The 19,928-nt window shown below is 46.7% G+C and overlaps 1 protein-coding gene and 1 non-coding gene across 5 annotated transcripts in view; one reads left to right on the top strand and one right to left on the bottom strand.

Annotated features, from left to right (window-relative positions):
• Positions 1-758: 758 nt before the first annotated feature.
• On the bottom strand, positions 759-831 carry TRNAR-CCG (transfer RNA arginine (anticodon CCG)). Its single transcript has one exon. It is a non-coding gene; the product is annotated as a tRNA-Arg (tRNA).
• Positions 832-2,115: 1,284 nt separating this feature from the next.
• Positions 2,116-19,928, top strand: part of LOC126532348 (oligoribonuclease) — a 42,973-nt gene continuing 25,160 nt past the window's right edge. For 2 of the 4 annotated variants that reach the window (XM_072288487.1, XM_050180055.3), the window contains exons 1-3: positions 2,121-2,306; positions 3,665-3,748; positions 10,748-10,825. In XM_072288487.1, coding sequence (XP_072144588.1) covers positions 2,163-2,306; positions 3,665-3,748; positions 10,748-10,825 — 306 coding nt within the window. In that variant the 5' untranslated portion in view covers positions 2,121-2,162. Of the gene's footprint in view, positions 2,307-3,664; positions 3,749-10,747; positions 10,826-19,928 lie in introns of all 4 variants that reach the window. The other 2 variants (XM_055071513.2, XM_055071514.1) reach the window with 2 other exon arrangements.

The following is a 19,928-nucleotide window of genomic DNA, read 5'->3' as shown; positions in this document are numbered from 1 at the left end:
GCACTCATGAACTACCTGTTGTAAATCCTTACTGAAAGCTATTTCTAGAAGTAGTTCACAATGGGCATCTTCGTGAGGCTGAACGCTAAGCGTGGACCAATCAATCCCTGGCAAGTTGAAATCCCCAGCAATGATTATGCGACAGCTGCGCTTTTTAAAGCTTTCTGAGTAAAGCTGCCTATCTTCAAGATAGGAAATGGGCGATTTAAGCGGTCTATAAACAGTTACAAGAGTTATCCTTGTTTTATGTAGCTTAATTTCACACCAGATGCTTTCATGTGTTGGAATGCCAGTAATTTGCACACAGTCAATATCGGCCTTGAATACAATAGCAACTCCGCCCCCAGGAGCATCGCGGTCTCTTCGTATGATCTTGTAATCAGGTGGTACGAGCTCTTGGTCTTGTATTTCGGGCCGCATATATATATATATATATATATATATATATATATATATATATATATATATATATATATATATATATATAGTGAAGTATAGAATCACAGGATCCGCCGCAGGAATAGTTAAAACAATAGAAGCACGTAGGAAAAATAACAGCACCTTACTGACGTTTCGGCCGAGGTCCGGCCATCATATGATGGCCGGACCTGTGCCGCACCCTGTGGTTCTAGGCTTCACTGGTATATATATATATATATATGTGTGTATATATATATATATATATATATATATATACTAGCGAAATAACACGTGATATAAATACATGTGCTGACTGGAAATAAAAAAGGTCACCGAGACGTCCACGACAGGACTCGAACCTGCAATCTTCTGATCCGGAATCAGACGCCTTATCCATTAGGCCACGCGGACGAGCTACGCTAAATGTGTGCAGAAAGTGGAGTCATCCAGTCGTTATTTTTTTCATTTAAATGTTTTATTTTTTTATATAGCATTTAGTCTCCTAACAATGGTCTGCACTGAGACAGTATGGAGCGCTGGTCACTGTATGGCATGGTATGTTTTATTTTAAAACATACCATGCCGGTTCACAAGGGGCACTTTCGATCGGGCCCGACCTGGTTCGAATTTCGATTCGCTCCCTTCCTCAACATGCGCAAATGAACCAGTCACAATGGAGAAATTCAATCCCGATCTCGCTCGATCACGATGGAAAGTGTCCCGTGTAACACCGGTATTCGCTATATCCATAGCTTGAGTTGTACACTCTGCTTGACGCTTACATAAATGCCCTATCTGAAAGGGCATGCTTCTTCATTCTACTCAAGGAGTAATACTTCTTTGTCAACTTTTAGCCGCTTCATCATTCTACTCGGGGAGTAGAATGATGAAGCAGCTAGAAGTTGACAAAGAAGTAGTCAAAATGCCGTCCATGTCTTGACAATCCCCAACCGACACCGAACTTAGCGCCTTCTCACAGCCGAGGAGTCACTCTAGCTCACTGTACTTTCAGGGTGGGGCAATGGAGCTGCGGGCAAGGCGGCACTACATATAACTTCTAGCCACCACAGCGGCACTAAAGACCGTATGCGGTAACGCCACCTTGTTATTACGGAAAGCGGCGCGTGCTCTCGCCTTATTTTTCCTTTCTACGTGTGTTGGACAGCCGGCCGTAGCCTGCACGGCCGTTCTAGATGCGAACTGCAGCCGCAGACGAGCTCTGCCTTTTTGGTCCATCATCGTTGCAGGCGACGCGTGCATCGAATTTTGTCTGGGCGTAACAGGCAATGCTCGCGCGTATCTGTAATAAACAAAATGTGCCCCTAAATTCTATCTCTGTGCCAAGTACGAGTGCGAACACTGCAACACATGGAGGTGCTCAAATCCGCGCCCTAGATTTCCTGTATAGGCGACCACAGGGAGGAACTCCACCACGCCCCAGCGACAACTCCTGAGCGCTGCTCTAAGAGCGTGACCTGATGGATCTGGCAACCTGGCCACAAACGCCGAAACCGTGGCCGAAACAATTTTTGTAGGAAACTCTATGACTAAGGTGTTCTTACTATGACCTAACCGCTCCCATTGCAGCTCCCGTAGACACTAGCGCCAGAGTTCCCTCTAGTAATTTTTGTAGGAAATTCTATGGCCGAAACTGGCCGAAACAAGGAGGCATTGGCCAAAAGCGATTTAGAATGAGCCAGAGCAATCCAAGTCACAGCCAGAGTTAATAGCAGTTGACGCTCATGATTCTAAGGCCGCTGCTTTCGCTTCACTTGCGGTGTATTAGATCAATCCTGTCCTGGGTTAGACCAGCTGCCACAAAGATGGAGAAAGGAGAAGGCGGCAAAGTGCTTTGCAGCGACGGGCTTGTTTGGATAGACATGGAAGTAAGCTTCAGTGCTTTTGCAGAGTTGCAAAAACTGTGCTAGTTATGTACAGTGGATGCGCCGGCGAAGCGAGCTACTCGGCGCGTAGGAAGCTGGTACATTCGCTTTGAGCACCTTTGGGGCCTGCACAAGTAACGTATATGCCATCAGACGATAATCATAATAAAACCGTGCGCGTTCTTACCATATCCCCATTCCATGCATGGAGTCGTCGTTGCTTGGCTTAGTCGTGTGTGTATTGCACAATCGCGCACAGTTCAAAATAATCTTATAAATCTGTGATCAGAAGAAAGAAAAATCGCTGCGTAGTTTCTTTCTTGCAGTGCGTTTTTCGCGACTTCGCCTCGAGTGCATACCCTGCGAAACCGCTCGCAGAAACCGCGTGGTAGTTTACTGCTGTCTGGTATAGCACGCGTTCACTATATTGCGGATAATGAAGTTCACGTCTCTGATTATACAACACGTAAACAGTACCTTTAAGTTTGTGTTCCATACGCGTTCCATAATGGCTTCACCGCAATACAGTTACCTAATTCTTATTTTTATTTTTTGAATACTGCAGTCAAAAAATGACCAAGATGGAAAGGCAAGAAATGTAGGACACAATGCGTGCACAATAACAGTTGAATATTATAAGAACGCTAGTAATGAAAGCGAAATTAATGCGCAATACGATGTTTCTGATACTCATGTGACATTTCATAACAGCCAGAGAGAGAAGAGAAAAGAAAGAGAAAGTTTAGATACTACAGTGGATTCTAAGGTCTCCGGAGAGTGAAGGCTTGCGTGTGGAAACTTGTTATATCCTGCAATGGTTCGGGGAAACTGGGAAAACTTGGAACAGTTTAGTTCTGGCAAAGCATAGACTTAAGGCCAAATGAGTATGACAATTGTTGGGTTAATGGGGCTACATAAAAGGCAGGGTCCAGGATGAGTGTGATTGAACAGTAAGTATAAAAACTTCAGGCGTAAAAATTTCCTTCTATTCTGAAACAACGACATCGCGGCTGTACCTTGATAAAATGAAACGCTGATGTTTTAGAATATAAGCCCCAAACGACACTTGCAAATTCCAGTTTTAGCCTTATCAATTACATATAAGCTAACTCCTTTACATGGATGAGTACTTCTTTAATGCCGCGAGTAAGGAAAGTGACAATTAGCACAAGTACTAATAGTTTCATGACCGCATGTAATATATAGCTCGATCCCGGCATTCACAGTCCAAAGTGGTGCACTATGCGATTTTTGACACTGCATTTTTATTTTTTGATCATGTGGAGTAATCGACCACAGGTGTTGCGAGTCTATGAATGCATTACTCATCCTTTTTGCCATTGTTTTTTGGGAATTCACAGCTAACTGGCCTGAACCTGGAAACAGACCATATCATGGAGGTGGCTTGTATGGTGACTGACAAGGATCTCAACCCAATCTCGGGGGTCAGTGGCCTCATTCTTCATACAGACCTGCATGCGAAGGCTGTACCAACACTACAGTCGAAATTCAAGCCATTTGGTTAAACATTATATTTACAGGGAGCTTATATCTCAGCACTCAGTGTGTATTTGCTCCCTGGTCATCCCATCCCTTAGCGGCGTTCCCTATAGCATATACCAATAGTTTCTTTACATGGGCCTTGTACTTTATTACAGGTTTAAGTAATACATCCCATGACACTCTAGCAGTTGCACACATTACATAAAGACCTACTTTATCGACCAATTTCTAGCGCAATCCTTTGTCCAAGTTGCCCAGAGGAAATGTAGCAGACTACACAATCAACGACCCGCCGTGGTTGCTCAGTGACTATGGTGTTGGGCTGCTGAGCATGATGTTGCGGGATCGAATCCCTGCCACGGCGGCTGCATTTCGATGGGGGCATAATGTGAAAACACCCGTGAACTTTGATTTAGGTGCACGTTAAAGAACCACAGGTGGTCAAAATTTCCGGAGCCCTCCACTATGGCGTGCCTCATAATCAGAAAGTGGTTTTGGCGCGTAAAACCCCATAATTTTACACAATCAACAGTCAAAGAATTCAAAAATGGATTTCATTAAGGTGTCTCTGAAATGATTTGGACAAATTTTGTAGACGTGTAGGGTGCAGCTACAGTAAAACATTAGTGCCACAATTTAAGTGAAGCGTCTCATATTAAAAGACTATGGATGATTACAAGTTACCCTCCTCCCTAGCCAAGCTTTTCCTCCCCAACTTATTCGCCAAGTGATCAGGGCTAACGTCCGCTTTCACTGGCTCTTCGTCATGGTTTGATGCCGTGTCGTCTACTTCCGGATGTCTTGGAGCCAACGGGTGAACCCTCTCCAATCTCACTAGCCGCCTGGTCATCGACCCCCACGAAAGCTATCCATGCAGTGTGCATTGCTAGCATTCTTTTGCAGCGCTGAGCCTGTCAGGTATTCCGGTAACCGCAGGCGAGCTAGGCGTTTTGGCAGACAGGTGGAGGCATAAAGTAAAGCCCCTCCATACTATTACCACTGTGATGAAGGGGCTTTAGCGTAAATGCGAGTCGCCTGCATGGTGTAGCCACCCGGTGGCACAGAGCTTAACCAGCCAAACACAGAGGTGCTACTGCTGTAACCAAGTGTAAAACATTTCAAACATTTAAAAAGACAGTATGTTCACTATTGCGCTCCTGCCGAAAAGTTACACCAGCAGCAAAGTAAAATAGACTTGTTTACTGCTATATTAGCTCTGCGTTTGTCTGGTTGAGTTTTGTGCCACCAGGCGGCTGCACCATGTAGGCCGTTCATGTTTGCACTTGCATTTACCTGAATACCAGACACGCTAAAGCTCTCTATTCTGGTAGCAATCCTCCAGTGTGAAGTGACAGCCGCAAATGTGTAGATCTGGGCACCAGTCAGACACCGACAGTCCAATGCGCTGCAACCACTCCGGTCGTCTGCTGCCTTGCAGAGGAACATGATGCCACAGCTTGACATATTGCCGATTGCTATGTTTGCAACCCACAACGCAACAAGAGTGAACTGTGGTGCTCGTGGAAAGAAAGCTCAAGACCAACACTGACTGTGCAGCTTGTGTCAGCACGGAGCACGTTATAACACAAGCAGATGACATTTGCTGTATACCAGAACTGCATGAGTATAATGACAAATTGTCGTTGTGTATTCTCCTTCTGTTACATTGGTTTCTATAGAAACAAATTAACCACATTCCAACTATTACGAACAACATTTGTTCATCATAAGGTTGGAAAAATAATCAATTATGCAATGTTGGTCATTAATCAGTAACCAATCGAACAGCTTGCCCAACTGAAGTCATTTGTGCTAAGGGTTTCAATTAGAATGGGGCTACTGAAAACTCGGGGGAGCGGTGCCGCTGCGATCGGTAGCGATGCACATTTTTAAAACCTTATAATAAATTGCACACTTTATGCAGAGTGCTTAAAGGGACACTAAAGTGAAAAATGATTTCTTCTGCATCAATAAATTACCGTTCTACAACATCAAAAACACCACTCTTACAACGATAAGAAGTTTGGTAAGCCAGAAAAAGCGCAAGAACGAAATACGGGTGGCGACGCCTACTTAAGTTCCCGCACCTGGGGGCTGTGACGTCTTGGATTTTTATGGCATCTTCTAGAGCCTACTAGTTATATATAGCGGTGCAGATTGACTACATTGTGCTCTAAAGGAACCAAATATTAAACATGGCAAGTTTCAGGAGCCTTTATTCAGCCAACGCGGCCCAAATGCGAAAACATACTTTGGAATCTCTGACGTCACGGTGACGTACCGGCGCTGGGGTTAAGGCGCGAAATTCAAATACTGATACTTGGAGCTTCATTTTCTCATCTAATAATCAAACTATTTTTTTTAAATGACTGTCTGCAGGGTTCTCAAACACTGCTTCATTAGTCTAAAGTGATTTATTGTTTTGCTTTAGTGTCCTTTTAAATGTGTCTCCTAATGATCAGAAGGACCTACCCTAACAACTGAGTAGGTTTGTACAAAATCATCAAAATGGTTTCACGGTCCCTTTAAGGTTCAACAGAATAACCCAATTAAGAAAATATTACCATAATTATCAGGTTATATATACCTATAAGGTACCTATAAAGATACCTGTAAAGAAAGGGGTCAGACAAGGAGACACAATCTCTCCAATGCTATTCACTGCTTGCTTGGAAGAAGTATTGAAGCTACTAAATTGGGACGGTTTAGGAGTAAGGATCGACCGCGAATATCTCGGCAACCTTCGGTTTGCAGGTGACATTGTCCTGTCCAGCAACAGCGGGGACGAGTTACAACAAATGATTGAGAACCTTAACAGGGAGAGTGTAAGAGCGGCATTGAAGATTAATATGCAGAAAACAAAGATAATGATGAACAGCCAGACAAGGGAACAACAGTTCAGGATCGCCAGTCAGCCTCTAGAGTCTGCGAAGGAATACGTTTGCCGAGGTCAATTACTCACAGAGGATCCTGATTGTGAGAAGGAAATTCACAGAAGAATAAAATTGGGTTGGAGTACATACGGCAGACGTACTCAGATCCTTACTGGAAACTTACCATTATCACTAAAAAGAAAGGTGTACAATCAGTGCATTCTACCAGTGCTAACATATGGGGCAGTAACTTGGAGACTGACAAAGAAGCTTAAAAACAAGGTAAGGATGATGGAGGAAAGAGTGATGGAACAAAGAATGGTAGGTGCAACATTAAGAGACGGGAAGAGAGCGGTGTGGATCAGAGAGCAAACGGGCATAGCTGATATTCTAATTGATGTTACAAGAAAAAAATGGCGCTGGGTAGGTCATGTAATGCGCCGATTAGATAACCATTGCACCATTAGGGTGACAGAATGGGTTCCAAGAGAAGGGAAGTGCAGTAGAGGATGGCAGAAGACTAGGTGGTGCGACGAAATTAGGAAATTTGCGGGTGCTAGTTGGAATCGGTTGGCACAGGGCAGGGGTAATTGGAGATGGCAGGGAGAGGCCTTCGTCCTACAGTGGACATAAATTGACTGATGATGATGATGATGACGACTACGACGATGATGATGATGATGAAGACTGATTAACCACTGTGCTGTGAAGCGCAATTACAGTGTGAAGACTGGAAATGGGAAGGCAACCATTGTTTCACCATGGTCATGAAGCTTATGCGTCATACAGCGATTTTCAGCCGCTGACATGTAGCTTTTGAATAATGAGCTCCATTCAAGAAGGCCAGTTTTCTAGTGATTTATCTAGCTTCTAAGTTGCTAAACTCTTGCTGATTGGTTATTCAAGTCGCCAAAATATGTCATTGGTAGCTAAATAGAAAAGTTTGCCGCTAAATAGAAAAGAAAGTCACTAAATCTAGCGACAAAATAGCTTAAATAACAACACTGATTACAGATCCTTAAATTATTTTTAAAAAAGCCAATTTTGTGTTTTCATGGTGCTTAGGTTAGACGACCCCAACAAACACAGGATGATGCAAGCAGTAGAAGACGAAACTTCTTTTTAATCACCCGACAACAGGCCTCCTTGGCAATGCAGGAGTACAAGGCGCGTTGCGCATACGGCTTGCACCGCGAAAAACCATGCTCTGCTTAGTGCGGCCGGCTGAGGGCCATCTGCAAGACGGGAAAGGCAATCCTCACTGACAAAGCAGGAAATGCATTGTAAAAAAGCATACTTGCGGGGATACTATTCTGAAAGACAACTCTGTGGATGTTTTGTTGTATTTTCCAGTGTGCAGCTGACAATCACCGCTTTCGAAAGTGGGGGGAGGGGGGCCAAATGGCATACTTTGCCCCGCCCCACTTCTGATGGGAGGGGGGAGTGTGCCCCCCTCCCGCCCCCCCGATAGATGCACTTATGATATAATGATGTGCTTTAATGAAAATTTGGATGCCGTAAAGAATTTCAATACTGCAATATGCCATAAATTTTGGCGATTGTCAAGTTTGATACCCGAAAATGAGGTAGATAGAGTGCAAGTTGATGTAGGGGACCATTATTGTGGATTTTAGAATGTGAGCTAAATATCATAAATTTTGTTTTGCAGAGGCTAACTATATATACATATTTTTCACAAGAACAGACAAGATAATTTATATCATGGTGTAGCTTAACAAATGCTTTTACATTGCGACTTGAAGAGAACGTGGTCATGTCATCAGCGTAAATAACGCATTGTGTAAAAGAGGACAGGCAATTCAAAAGATGGTTAGCTAAACTAAAGCTAACAGTGGCCCTAGAATGGATCCCTGAAGAATGTCTATATTGTAATTGAGATGCTGGAGAGGTTGCCTGAGGTACTTAGACATTTCTTGATTCAATGTGTAGCTTTTTATTAACTAAAATGGAGGACCTACTATACCACTTAACTGTGGCTAGAAAAATTTATAAACACAGACCCAGCAAATTGCTTTCATCAATGCCTATTTTAATATTCGCTACTGAAGTAAGAGTAATTGGTGCCTAGGTTAGTTGAAGGTCCAGAACAGAAACCAAACTGCTCAGGAGTCTATGCGTTAAATTTTTTTATATGTGATGTGATTGGAGACCTAACTAGTTTTGCTGTAACCTTATTATGACAATTGTAATGTACCTCTAAATATATGATAAAGTCCTATCCTATGTTTTGAATATTGGTCTTATTTTACTGTTACTTAATTCACTTGCGAACAAAACTGACATTTGGGCAAGTGGTTTAGCATCTGTCCTATCACTTCCTTAGCTCTTGCGCCTGTGTTGCACTGTTTACACAAGACGATTTGAAACGAACAGTTCAAAAGGTTGATTGTGTACGTGGGTGCATCGGCTGAAATGTTTACTTCTTCGGTGCGGCTAGGTGGATCACCCGTCACGGTGGTTTAGCGGTTATGGTGTTGTGCTGCTAAGCACGAGGTTACAGGATCAAATCCCGGCTGCAGCGACCGCTTCTGGATGGGAGTGAAATTCAAAAACGACCATGCATTGGGGACACGTTCAAGATTCCTTGGTGGTCAAAATGAATCCAGAGTCTCCCACTAGAGCGTGCCCCATAATCAAATCGTCATTTTGCCATGCAAAACCACAAAATTCATTCATTCAGTGGCTAGCTAGGATGTTACACAATTTACCACTCGTGTTTTTAAGATTGAGAACAGTTGACATAGCTTGGGAAGGTGTAGTAGGGGAAAGTAACAATGAATGGGATGCTAAGCATAGATAGTGACCACAAACTGAATACATTGCCGGTGTAAAAAAGTAAAAAAAAAACTATTAAAGTCATCTGTAATTTCAGTTGAAAAAGAATAAACATAATCCATTGCACTTAGTTTCGTTTGTAGTACTCATGTTGGACTCAATGTATAGAAATTCAGTTTGCAAAATCCTCTCTTTGTACTGAAGTGTCACATCGTTAAGCTCCTTTATAGGGTATTGCAAGATTTAATATATCTCATTTTTATGCATTGATTGTGATTGTAAGAAAAAGAAAGCATAATCTTCCTCAAACTTGTTGTGTGGTGGTTTGGAAGGTGTTATTTCCTTTCGGAGTATGTTGTATGTCATTTTTTTTAATGTACTGGAAATTTTGTTTTGTTGGAAATGTGCTAGATGCCTAACCTTGGAGCATTTCTGAAAATAAATGGAAAAGCCTTTTAGACTCTTTGAATATATTCCTGAACATATTTTTCCAAGGAACCTGGCCAGGTTATTGATTAGTGAGCAGTTAGTGGTGTTGCAGAAGAAAGGAAGTACATTTAGAAGGAAGGGACACATACATGATTTGTTTGTTTAAGTTCACCATAGGAACCATTGGCTTCAGTGCCAGAGTTCGACCATCATCAAAAAAAAAAATGGAAGGGGGAATTCATATGCTCACCTCTTGAACTAGTATATATGTGCCTTTGCAGTACTGTGCCTGAGTATACTTGTCTGGTTGCCAGTGCACAGGCCTGGCCACGCCTGAGATAATTTGTGAACTTGAAACATCCACAACAGGCTGGTGGCGACATCTAAATGAGGAGTTGGTTAAGCTAAAATTTTATTGTAGGTTTTGTTTTTATACATCAGGTGGTGTGCCAAGAGCTTATCAACTGTTAGTGTTCTTTGCGTCTCTATTTTTCTGACAAGGCAGACTGGCACAAAAAAAAATGCTTTTCTTACATGAAAGAATTCAAGGAAATCTTAATAAACTCTGATTCAGAGGACTTTTGTGTTGATTATGAGACACCTTGTAATAACATGAAAGTCCTCTGAATTACTAATAAATAGCATTTAAATTGAAAGCCTGCTAATATCCAATAAAGCCTGGTAACGTGACTTGGGTAGGAACTGAATTTGTTGCACATTGGAAGAAGACCCGGCACCCAAAGGCTTATGCTAAGAGCTCATGGTTGTGAGAGTCGAACCTGTCCTTGTCCTCTCACCGTCTGGGGATGTTGAGTGCTCTTTCATTTGTGTCAACACATGCAGGGGCTGAACCTGGTCTTGCACCAGCCAGACGACATTCTTGAGAAGATGGGGGACTGGTGCAAGGAGCATCATGGAAAGGTTGGCACACTGCTTGCTCTTCTCTCTGCTGGTGCTTTCTGCACTGGGCGGGCAGCAGCACATGGAGGTAGATACTAAAGAACTAAGTTGAACTGTTTTGTAAAGCATCCTTCCATACTGCCAGAAAAGCCACTCTTATTATGAAAGGAGTCATGGTAAACCAGGAAAGATGCAAGAACGAAGGACTGGTGGGGGCACTGGGCCTTTAGCTTCCCGCACCAACTAATTATGACATCATGAATTTTGACAGCATCTGCTCGGGCCTAGTTGTCTTTCTTTTTGCTACAAAGTGGGCTGCACTGTATTCTAGAGAAGCCATAGGCTGAGCTTAGGTAGTACTGATAATTTCTACTGCATCACAATGGCATGAATATGTGATGTCACATTGACCCTGGAGTTTCGGCACCAAGTTTAAAAAATGGAAGCTTAGGTAGTACTGATAATTTCTACTGCATCACAATGGCATGAATATGTGATGTCACATTGACCCTGGAGTTTCGGCACCAAGCTTAAAAAATGGAAGCTTGGCCTTCATTTTCTCTTTTAGTAATCAGCCTCTTACAATTAAATTAATGTGAATAAAATTTTGAAAGAATATTATATTAGCCTTAACTTATTTTGTCTTTCTCTTTAGTGTCCCTTTAAAGTGAAACTTCCAGTAATCTCTTCAGGTGTGCGGATATCAACAATATTTGTATTGTATGTTCTGCTGGCCTTTTCGGTCATGTACATCCTGCATAACAAAGCTTGCTATTGTTTAAATAAACCATTATGAGGAAGATTTAGCACGGGGGCTCATATCTAAATGCATGGGAAAGGAAAAATGTTTTTTCTCGAGTTTTGTTGAATTTAAAAGAGAAAGTTAACATCTAGTGACTGTTGGGAACATATTTTTATTTAGGCTGTCATTGTTTTAATAAAGATGGTTAAAAACTGAAAATTTTTAGAACACGAAGCTATCAAATTAACAACTCTAACTGCAATGAAAAACGGTATCACAATTCTGTAAGTTTCAGGTAATAGTACATTTAATGTGAACAAATTTGATATATTATACATGGCTCTCAAATACACCACTAATATGGGAGTAGAACTTCTGCAAAACCAATTTTAACTTAACAAACTCACTTAAGATATAAATTAATATATCAAACTTGGCCGCCTTGGATGTTCTGATGGATGCAATTTACAGAATTACGATATTTGTTCTTAGTGCAGAGTTACGGATTTGTAAACTTGTTGCTTCTATTTTTGTCAGTTACTAATTTTTGGCAATATTTGTAAAAAATTCAGGCCATAAACAGGGTTGCCAGGTTTGGCTACTATAGAAGGCTTGTGGCGGGAAAAGTTTTGGGTTAGCTACTTGGCTACTTTCTGGTTAGACTTAAAATCAACATTTTCCTATAGTAACTACAGACAAACCAGACAAATTATTATAAATAAGTGGTATATGTAATTCGCTGTACTATGCCTCTTATGATATACACAATGTGCAGCCACCATCCTTACCTTGTGTATTTGAAAGGGAGAACGCAACCACCACCTTGCAACCAACGAAATTAATTCAACAGGAACACCTTCTGGCCCATTCTATGGAATGTCTCCTTTTATAATTTATTGCTCAGAAAATTATAAGGATCGCTTGCATGAGTAATTTGCTGCAACTGTCATAATTAGTCCCCTGTCCATGATGTTCATCCACATATTGCCCATAACGCACCCCTTATATTGTCATGGTTTGCTTGAGACAAGAGCGGAGATCAGTATTCAATCGAGACAATTAGGACAAGCGCTCACTTCAGGCTTCTTCTTCTCTAGCACCTCGCTTGCACACTCGGGGTCGTCGTCAGCGTGACTGGGCACAAATGGCGTCACGGCATTTGCCCCTCACCAGAAGGAGCATCGTCCCGATTCTCAGCGGGTAGCACCCGGTGTCCAGCGAACCAGAGAGTGTCCATGTCATTCAGAAAAATAAGGTTTCATGCACACCATGTGCACAGCCTCAGGCACGTCTTGACGGCGCCTTGAGCAGGATGGGCTGTCAGGAATGACTTCATAGTTGACGTCGCTAAGGCGTCGTAGAACCTTGTATGGTCCGAAGTATCGGCGTAGAAGTTTCTCCGCGAGGCCTCGGCGGCGTACTAGAGCCCAAACCCAGACTCCTTGGCCGGGCTGGTAGACGACACATCGATGGTGCTGATTGTAACAGCAGGCTGGCTAGTTACGCGAACGTGCTTGAGGTCTCTTGTTTCTTCGCTCGCTCTGTGAAATCTGCGGTGTCAGTCTCAGAATCGCTGGAATCATGAGGAAGCATAGCATCCAGCATTGTAGTCACTTCTCGACCGTGGAGGAGACTGAATGGCGTCATTCTTGTTGTTTCTTGCCGAGCCGTATTATAAGCAAACGTTACGTAGGGTAATATTTGGTCCCAGTTCTTGTGTTCCACATCGACATACATGCACAGCATGTCTGCGAGAGTCTTGTTGAGGCGCTCCGTAAGTCCATTGCTTTGTGGGTGATAGGCTGTGGTCCTTCTGTGTGCCATGCCACTAAGGGTGAGTACAGTTCGTGAAAGTTCAGCCGTGAACGCGGTTCCTCTGTCGGTTACAATGACCGCTGGAGCACCATGCCTCAGGACGACGTTCTTGATGAAGAACTGTGCGGCCTCGGCAGCTGTGCTGCTCGGAAGTGCCTTGGTTTCAGCATATCGCGTGAGGTAATCTGTCGCAACCATGATCCACTTATTTCCGGCAGCAGACATTGGGAATGGGCCCAAAAGGTCCATCCCAATTTGTGCAAACGGTGTTTCCGGCACTGGAACAGGATGTAATAGTCCGGCAGATTTCATAGGTGGCACTTTTCGTCGCTGACAGTTGTGGTCTTCACCCGCGACGCTCACGGCGCGCACGCTCCGATTCCGCGCGCGCCGGACGACCACCGCGGGTTCGAGCACTCCGAGCCGCCATGCGTGCAGGGCACCGCGCGCCCGCGCCTGCTCCGGCCCGCTCCGTGTGCCGACGCGCAGCTGCGCGCGTACGCGCCCCGCCGACCCCACAGCTTAGGGGAAGGCGAGACGGCGCGCGCAGCAAGGGAGACCCTAGACAAAGCTCTCGAGAAGCCAGAAAGTACATTTATTGAGCTGGGACTCAATAGAAACATCAGCTATAACATAACGTCCGAATCTGAATCTAATTACACAAAACATGGCCGGTGGCCGCTAATGGCGCACCGCGACAGAGAGAGAACAAAGAAACGAGGAACAAAGAACAAAGAACCCCAGCAGTAAGAAGTTGCCTATCCTTCGGTCAGCGCCTGCCATCGCGCGCCCCACAGCACAGAAAAGGGAAATAGAAAGAAACGACAGACGAACAGACGGGGGCACGATCGGCAGACGCTGCCTCAGGACATCGAGACGACGGAAGAGTGCCCGCGCGCCCGCCGAGGCCGGGACCCCGACGAGCCGAAGTAACCATCGGCCGGCGGCGGACAAAGGGGGCCGCCGCCGGCAGAGAGGAACACGTACGCACCTTCCGACGCCCCGATGTGGTCTCCCCGGGTCCCGTCTTGCGCGCGCTTACCCGGAGTGCACGCAAGCAGGGCCCGAATCCCGCCAAAATGTCGGCCAATGGGGAAAGCCTGTTGACCTTCCCGTGGGCGGGATGACAGCAGAGTGACAGTGTTTTATGACCCGCTGCCACCCCGTCCAGACAAGGAGGAGAGGGACACGGAGCCCCCGGCAACACAACGCAATGGCTCCACACAACCACCGCGAGAGCCCGAAAAAAACGCCGCGAGAGCCAGAAACCCCACATCCCTCCCTCCTTAAATGCTCCCTACCAATGCAAGGCTGGTGGCTCCGATGTCAGCCAAAGAAGAAAAGAAAACAAGGGAATAGTCATTACGTTGCCAATACCGGAGCTATCCATTGACAGTTCGAACCTAAAACCACCAGCCCCCAAAAGATAAATAAAAAAAAAGACATCAAAAGAAGAAGAGCAAGCTATTAGAATAAATTAAATAGGAAGGTCTGAGGTACACAACAGCAACACAAAAGAAAGCCCACACGAACCCAAGCTTGAACGCGAACATGCACAATAAAAGCATCCACCGAAATAAATGTAACTGCAACAATAAAATACAAACGCTTCGAGACACAATGACATTCGGACACAAACGCGGACAAGGGAAAATAACAAAACGTTGGCCTATAGCATCAATCAAAACAAAAGAGAATAACAAACTGGGGTTCAAATGACGCACAAAGAATGTCCACGCGATAAATCTCCGGGGAGTCCAAACATGATGCACGCATGCCACGCGTGCGACTCCAAGCCACCTTACAGCGTCCGGCAACGGCCCCTGGTGCCCGTGCTTCTGGCGGTGACCACTCCATGGTACAGCCATGATCCGTGCCAATCGTCGTGACCGCATAGCCCGGTCCACTGCCCCGCCGTCGCCAGGCTTTGATCCAGGTAGACATCACCCGTTGACGCAACACGGCAGCGAAGACACACGCGAAACAGTCTCGAAACGCAAAACACATACATACAAATAAATGACTAACATAAAAGCAACACGAACCATACCTAAGGAAACACATACACAAAAGCAAAACGAGGACGGCTAGGTAAGACACAGAGAAACAAGTAGCCTAACGAAGAAACACTGAACAAAGGGAAAACAAGGACAGAGAAAGACGGATAGCAGCCTGCCTGATTGCAGCAAAGTGGATAGTGGAGAGCTTTTTAAGAGAAATGGGTGGCTGATCCAAAGTTGTGGATCCGCATAGGCATACCTCATCTCAGTATAAATGGTTACTCCGTCTGAGTTCAGCCGGACACAGTAAACGTGGTCTTCACTAGCACGATGACATACGACTTCGACGCTAGCGGAAATTCCTTCCACGGACGCACACTGTCCATCCGCGGCACCAATCAAAATTAACTTCGACTACGCGATGTCTATGTGATGAACAGACGTGGAAGGTTCGGCGATGGACGAAGAGTCGCTCCACGCCGGGCCAAGTCACAGCGCGAATCGATTTTAACGAAAACCTTGGCGCTCTGATGACCGTGCGATACTTGCCGGAGTGGTGCTCTCCGGCGCCGGGGGTTACCACCTCAAACACAGCTCTCAGATTGCGGTGTTAGCGGGTAGCACGCTATCTTCATTGGCCGAGCTCGTTGTGACCCCGCAGAGCGAACCCACCCGGGGCAACAGCGACACACGCTGTATCCGGCCCCGCGCGCCCGTTGCAATACCAGCAACGCTACGGCGCCCGCGCCCGTGCAATACCAGCCACGTTCCGGCGCTCCGCCTCCCTGAGGCCGTCGAAGAACTATTTACAATTATTTACAAACGGGTCACTCTGCGGTCCCTTCGGTGCTCTTCGGGCCGTTTTAAAAAAGTACAAAAGGACGATTCCGACACCCTGTAGTGGGGGTGGCGGGTTCCGTTCCCCCGGCTGGCTTTCCACCCGGGCTGTCCTCTCCGTCATCGCCGCGGGCTTGCGGGGGAGCGACCCCTTCTGCGCGCGCGACGGTGGGATGTCCGGGGCGCTTGCCTCTTCGCGGAGCGGGCCTGTTTTGTGGCCTTTGTCTCCGCTCGGCTATTGCGCTGCCAGTTTTGCCCCTCAATTGATGGTGCAGAAGGCACCACCACTAACCCGTCTGCCGAAATGGAGATTTTCGGTGACAGAGGGCATATTAATAGTGCGTCCGCTATCACGGCTTGAATTTTGCGAGGAAAGGCGCGCAGCAACTGAAAACTGCCGGGCAGGCCACTGAGCCGCGCCAACAATAGCAAAGGCGCGTATATTTGCAGAATTAGCCGGCGTTCGAGGCACTGTCCCCAAGCAGTCCGCGCAATTAGCAGCCGCCAGAATGGTAATGATGCTAGAGACCCACGAAAATCCGTCGGACTCACCGAATCGTTGAGCAGATGGAAGGACGGAAAGGTCAGCCCTCCCGGTACGAATCGGCGAGACCTCCGGCTCGCGAGCCCCGCGCCGATACGGGTGTAGCAGATATCCCGAACGCCAAGGTGGTCGTATATTAAACGCCTTCCTTGTACTCTGGGCCTTCTCCTTGCGGCGCTCTGTTTCGCTCCCAGAGGAGACCGAACGAGCGCCCGCTTAGGGAAACGCTACACACGCGGCTGAGCTGATCGTCCCCCTCTGAGGGGCTCGGATCCTCGGACCCGCGCGGTGGTCTAGGTGACTCCCGGCGGAGCACCGCTATATATGCTGGAGACCACAAAGTGGCGCCCAACGTGGGGCGCCAGTTTGTGGTCTTCACCCGCGACGCTCACGGCGCGCACGCTCCGATTCCGCGCGCGCCGGACGACCACCGCGGGTTCGAGCACTCCGAGCCGCCATGCGTGCAGGGCACCGCGCGCCCGCGCCTGCTCCGGCCCGCTCCGTGTGCCGACGCGCAGCTGCGCGCGTACGCGCCCCGCCGACCCCACAGCTTAGGGGAAGGCGAGACGGCGCGCGCAGCAAGGGAGACCCTAGACAAAGCTCTCGAGAAGCCAGAAAGTACATTTATTGAGCTGGGACTCAATAGAAACATCAGCTATAACATAACGTCCGAATCTGAATCTAATTACACAAAACATGGCCGGTGGCCGCTAATGGCGCACCGCGACAGAGAGAGAACAAAGAAACGAGGAACAAAGAACAAAGAACCCCAGCAGTAAGAAGTTGCCTATCCTTCGGTCAGCGCCTGCCATCGCGCGCCCCACAGCACAGAAAAGGGAAATAGAAAGAAACGACAGACGAACAGACGGGGGCACGATCGGCAGACGCTGCCTCAGGACATCGAGACGACGGAAGAGTGCCCGCGCGCCCGCCGAGGCCGGGACCCCGACGAGCCGAAGTAACCATCGGCCGGCGGCGGACAAAGGGGGCCGCCGCCGGCAGAGAGGAACACGTACGCACCTTCCGACGCCCCGATGTGGTCTCCCCGGGTCCCGTCTTGCGCGCGCTTACCCGGAGTGCACGCAAGCAGGGCCCGAATCCCGCCAAAATGTCGGCCAATGGGGAAAGCCTGTTGACCTTCCCGTGGGCGGGATGACAGCAGAGTGACAGTGTTTTATGACCCGCTGCCACCCCGTCCAGACAAGGAGGAGAGGGACACGGAGCCCCCGGCAACACAACGCAATGGCTCCACACAACCACCGCGAGAGCCCGAAAAAAACGCCGCGAGAGCCAGAAACCCCACACAGTCAAGCCACGTGTTAACATAGTGCTTCACCTGTGATGCGAGCCGTGGCCAGTAGTACTTCCCTTTGATCCGAGCTAATGTTCTTGCGTAGCATAGGGGGCCTGACGTAGCTTCGTCATGACAGGCCTGCGAGATTTCATTGAGGAGAGCTTTAGGGATGACTAGTAGATATCTCTCCCCTCTTGAAGAGAAGTTCCTCCTAAAAAGAACACTGTTGCGTATGCAGAATGATGACAGGTGCCTTGAAAACAATCCGGACTTGTTTGTGGTGCAGCCTTCTAAGAAATCAATTAGTGAATCGAGCTCCTGGTCCTCTTGCTGTTGTTGAGAGATGGTGGCTGCATCAACAACTCCTAAAGCGCCTGCGGATTCGTCATTATCTCCGCCTGACGACTCCATCGCCGATCCGGAAAGGCAGTCAGCGTCTAACTGCTGCTTTCCCAATTTATAGACCACTGTCATGTCGCACTCTTGAAGCCATAGGCTCCAGCGTGCCAAATGTGCAGATGGATCTTTCATGTTGGTCAACCAGCAGAGAGAATGGTGGTCACTTATGACTTGAAATGGGCGGCCGTATATGTACGGGCGGAGCTTGGTAACTGCCCATACTACAGCCAAGCATTCTTTCTCTGTGGTGGAGTAGTTTGACTCGGCACGTGACAGTGTTCTACTCGCGTAAGCGATGACTCGCTCAGCGCCTTCTTGCCGCTGAACAGGGATGGTGCCTAGACCCACGTTGCTGGCATCGGTGTGGATCATTGTCAGCGCATCCACGTCAAAGTGGGCAAGAACAGGTGGAGTTTGTAGATGGTGCTGCAACTCATTAAATGCTCCCTCCTGCTCCTTGCCCCACACAAACGTGACATCTTCTTTGGTTAGGCAGGTGAACGGTGAGGCGATGTGTGCAAAACCCACAACTAATTGCCGGTAATTTGTGCATAGGCCCAGGAAGCGTCTGACTGCCTTCTTGTATGTAGGCCTTGAAAACAGCGACGGCTGCGATTTTCTCAGGATCAGGTCTGACACCTGTGTGACTTACAACGTGGCCCAAAAACTGTAGTTCTTCATAGCCAAAGTGGGCACTTTTCATGTTTTAAGGTAAGCCCAGCGGACTGTATGGCTTGAAGAACTGGCCGCAGCCATCTGAGATGTTCATCAAATGTGGCAGAATAAACAATGACATCATCTAGGTAGACTAAGCAAGTCTTCCACTTAAGGTTTGAGAGAACAGTATCCATTAGCCTTTGGAACGTGGCTGGGCTGGAGCACAAACCAAAAGGGAGAACTTTGAATTCATAGAGCCCATCAGGCGTTACAAAAGCAGTCTTCGCGATCCCACTCATTGACCTCTATTTGCCAGTATCCACGTTTTAAGCCCATCGATGAGAAGTAACATGCATGCCGTAGCCTGTCGAGGAAATTGTCGATGCGTGGTAAGGGATACACATCTTTTTTCGTAACTCGATTGAGCTTGCGATAATCTATGCAAAACCGCAGGCTACCATCCTTCTTCTTAACAAGTACCACAGGCGATGCCCAAGGGCTTTTTGATGGCTGGATGACATCATCTTCTAGCATTTTCTTGACTTGCTGCTGTATTTCCTCACACACTTTCTCAGCCACGCGATACGGATGCTGTCGGATGGGTATTGCTGTTGCCTCCGTAATGATGCAATGTTTCGTCAGTGGTGTTTGACGCACTCGGGACGTTGTAGAGAAGCAGTGCTTAAAATAGTCAAGCAGTTCGCTGAGACTTTGTTTCTGTTCCGACTCTAAACCTGGGTGAACGTCGACAACGGGTGCATGTGGCATCGTATCGGTGGTTGATTCCTCTTTCACAGCAAAGCACTGTTGAACGTGGTCAATTTTGTCAAAGTATG

The sequence above is a fragment of the Dermacentor andersoni genome, chromosome 5 (genome assembly GCF_023375885.2).
Source record: "Dermacentor andersoni chromosome 5, qqDerAnde1_hic_scaffold, whole genome shotgun sequence".
Taxonomy (NCBI): Eukaryota; Metazoa; Arthropoda; class Arachnida; order Ixodida; family Ixodidae; genus Dermacentor; species Dermacentor andersoni.
Note: the sequence above shows the minus strand (reverse complement) of the source record. Positions and strands in the feature narration are given on the sequence as shown.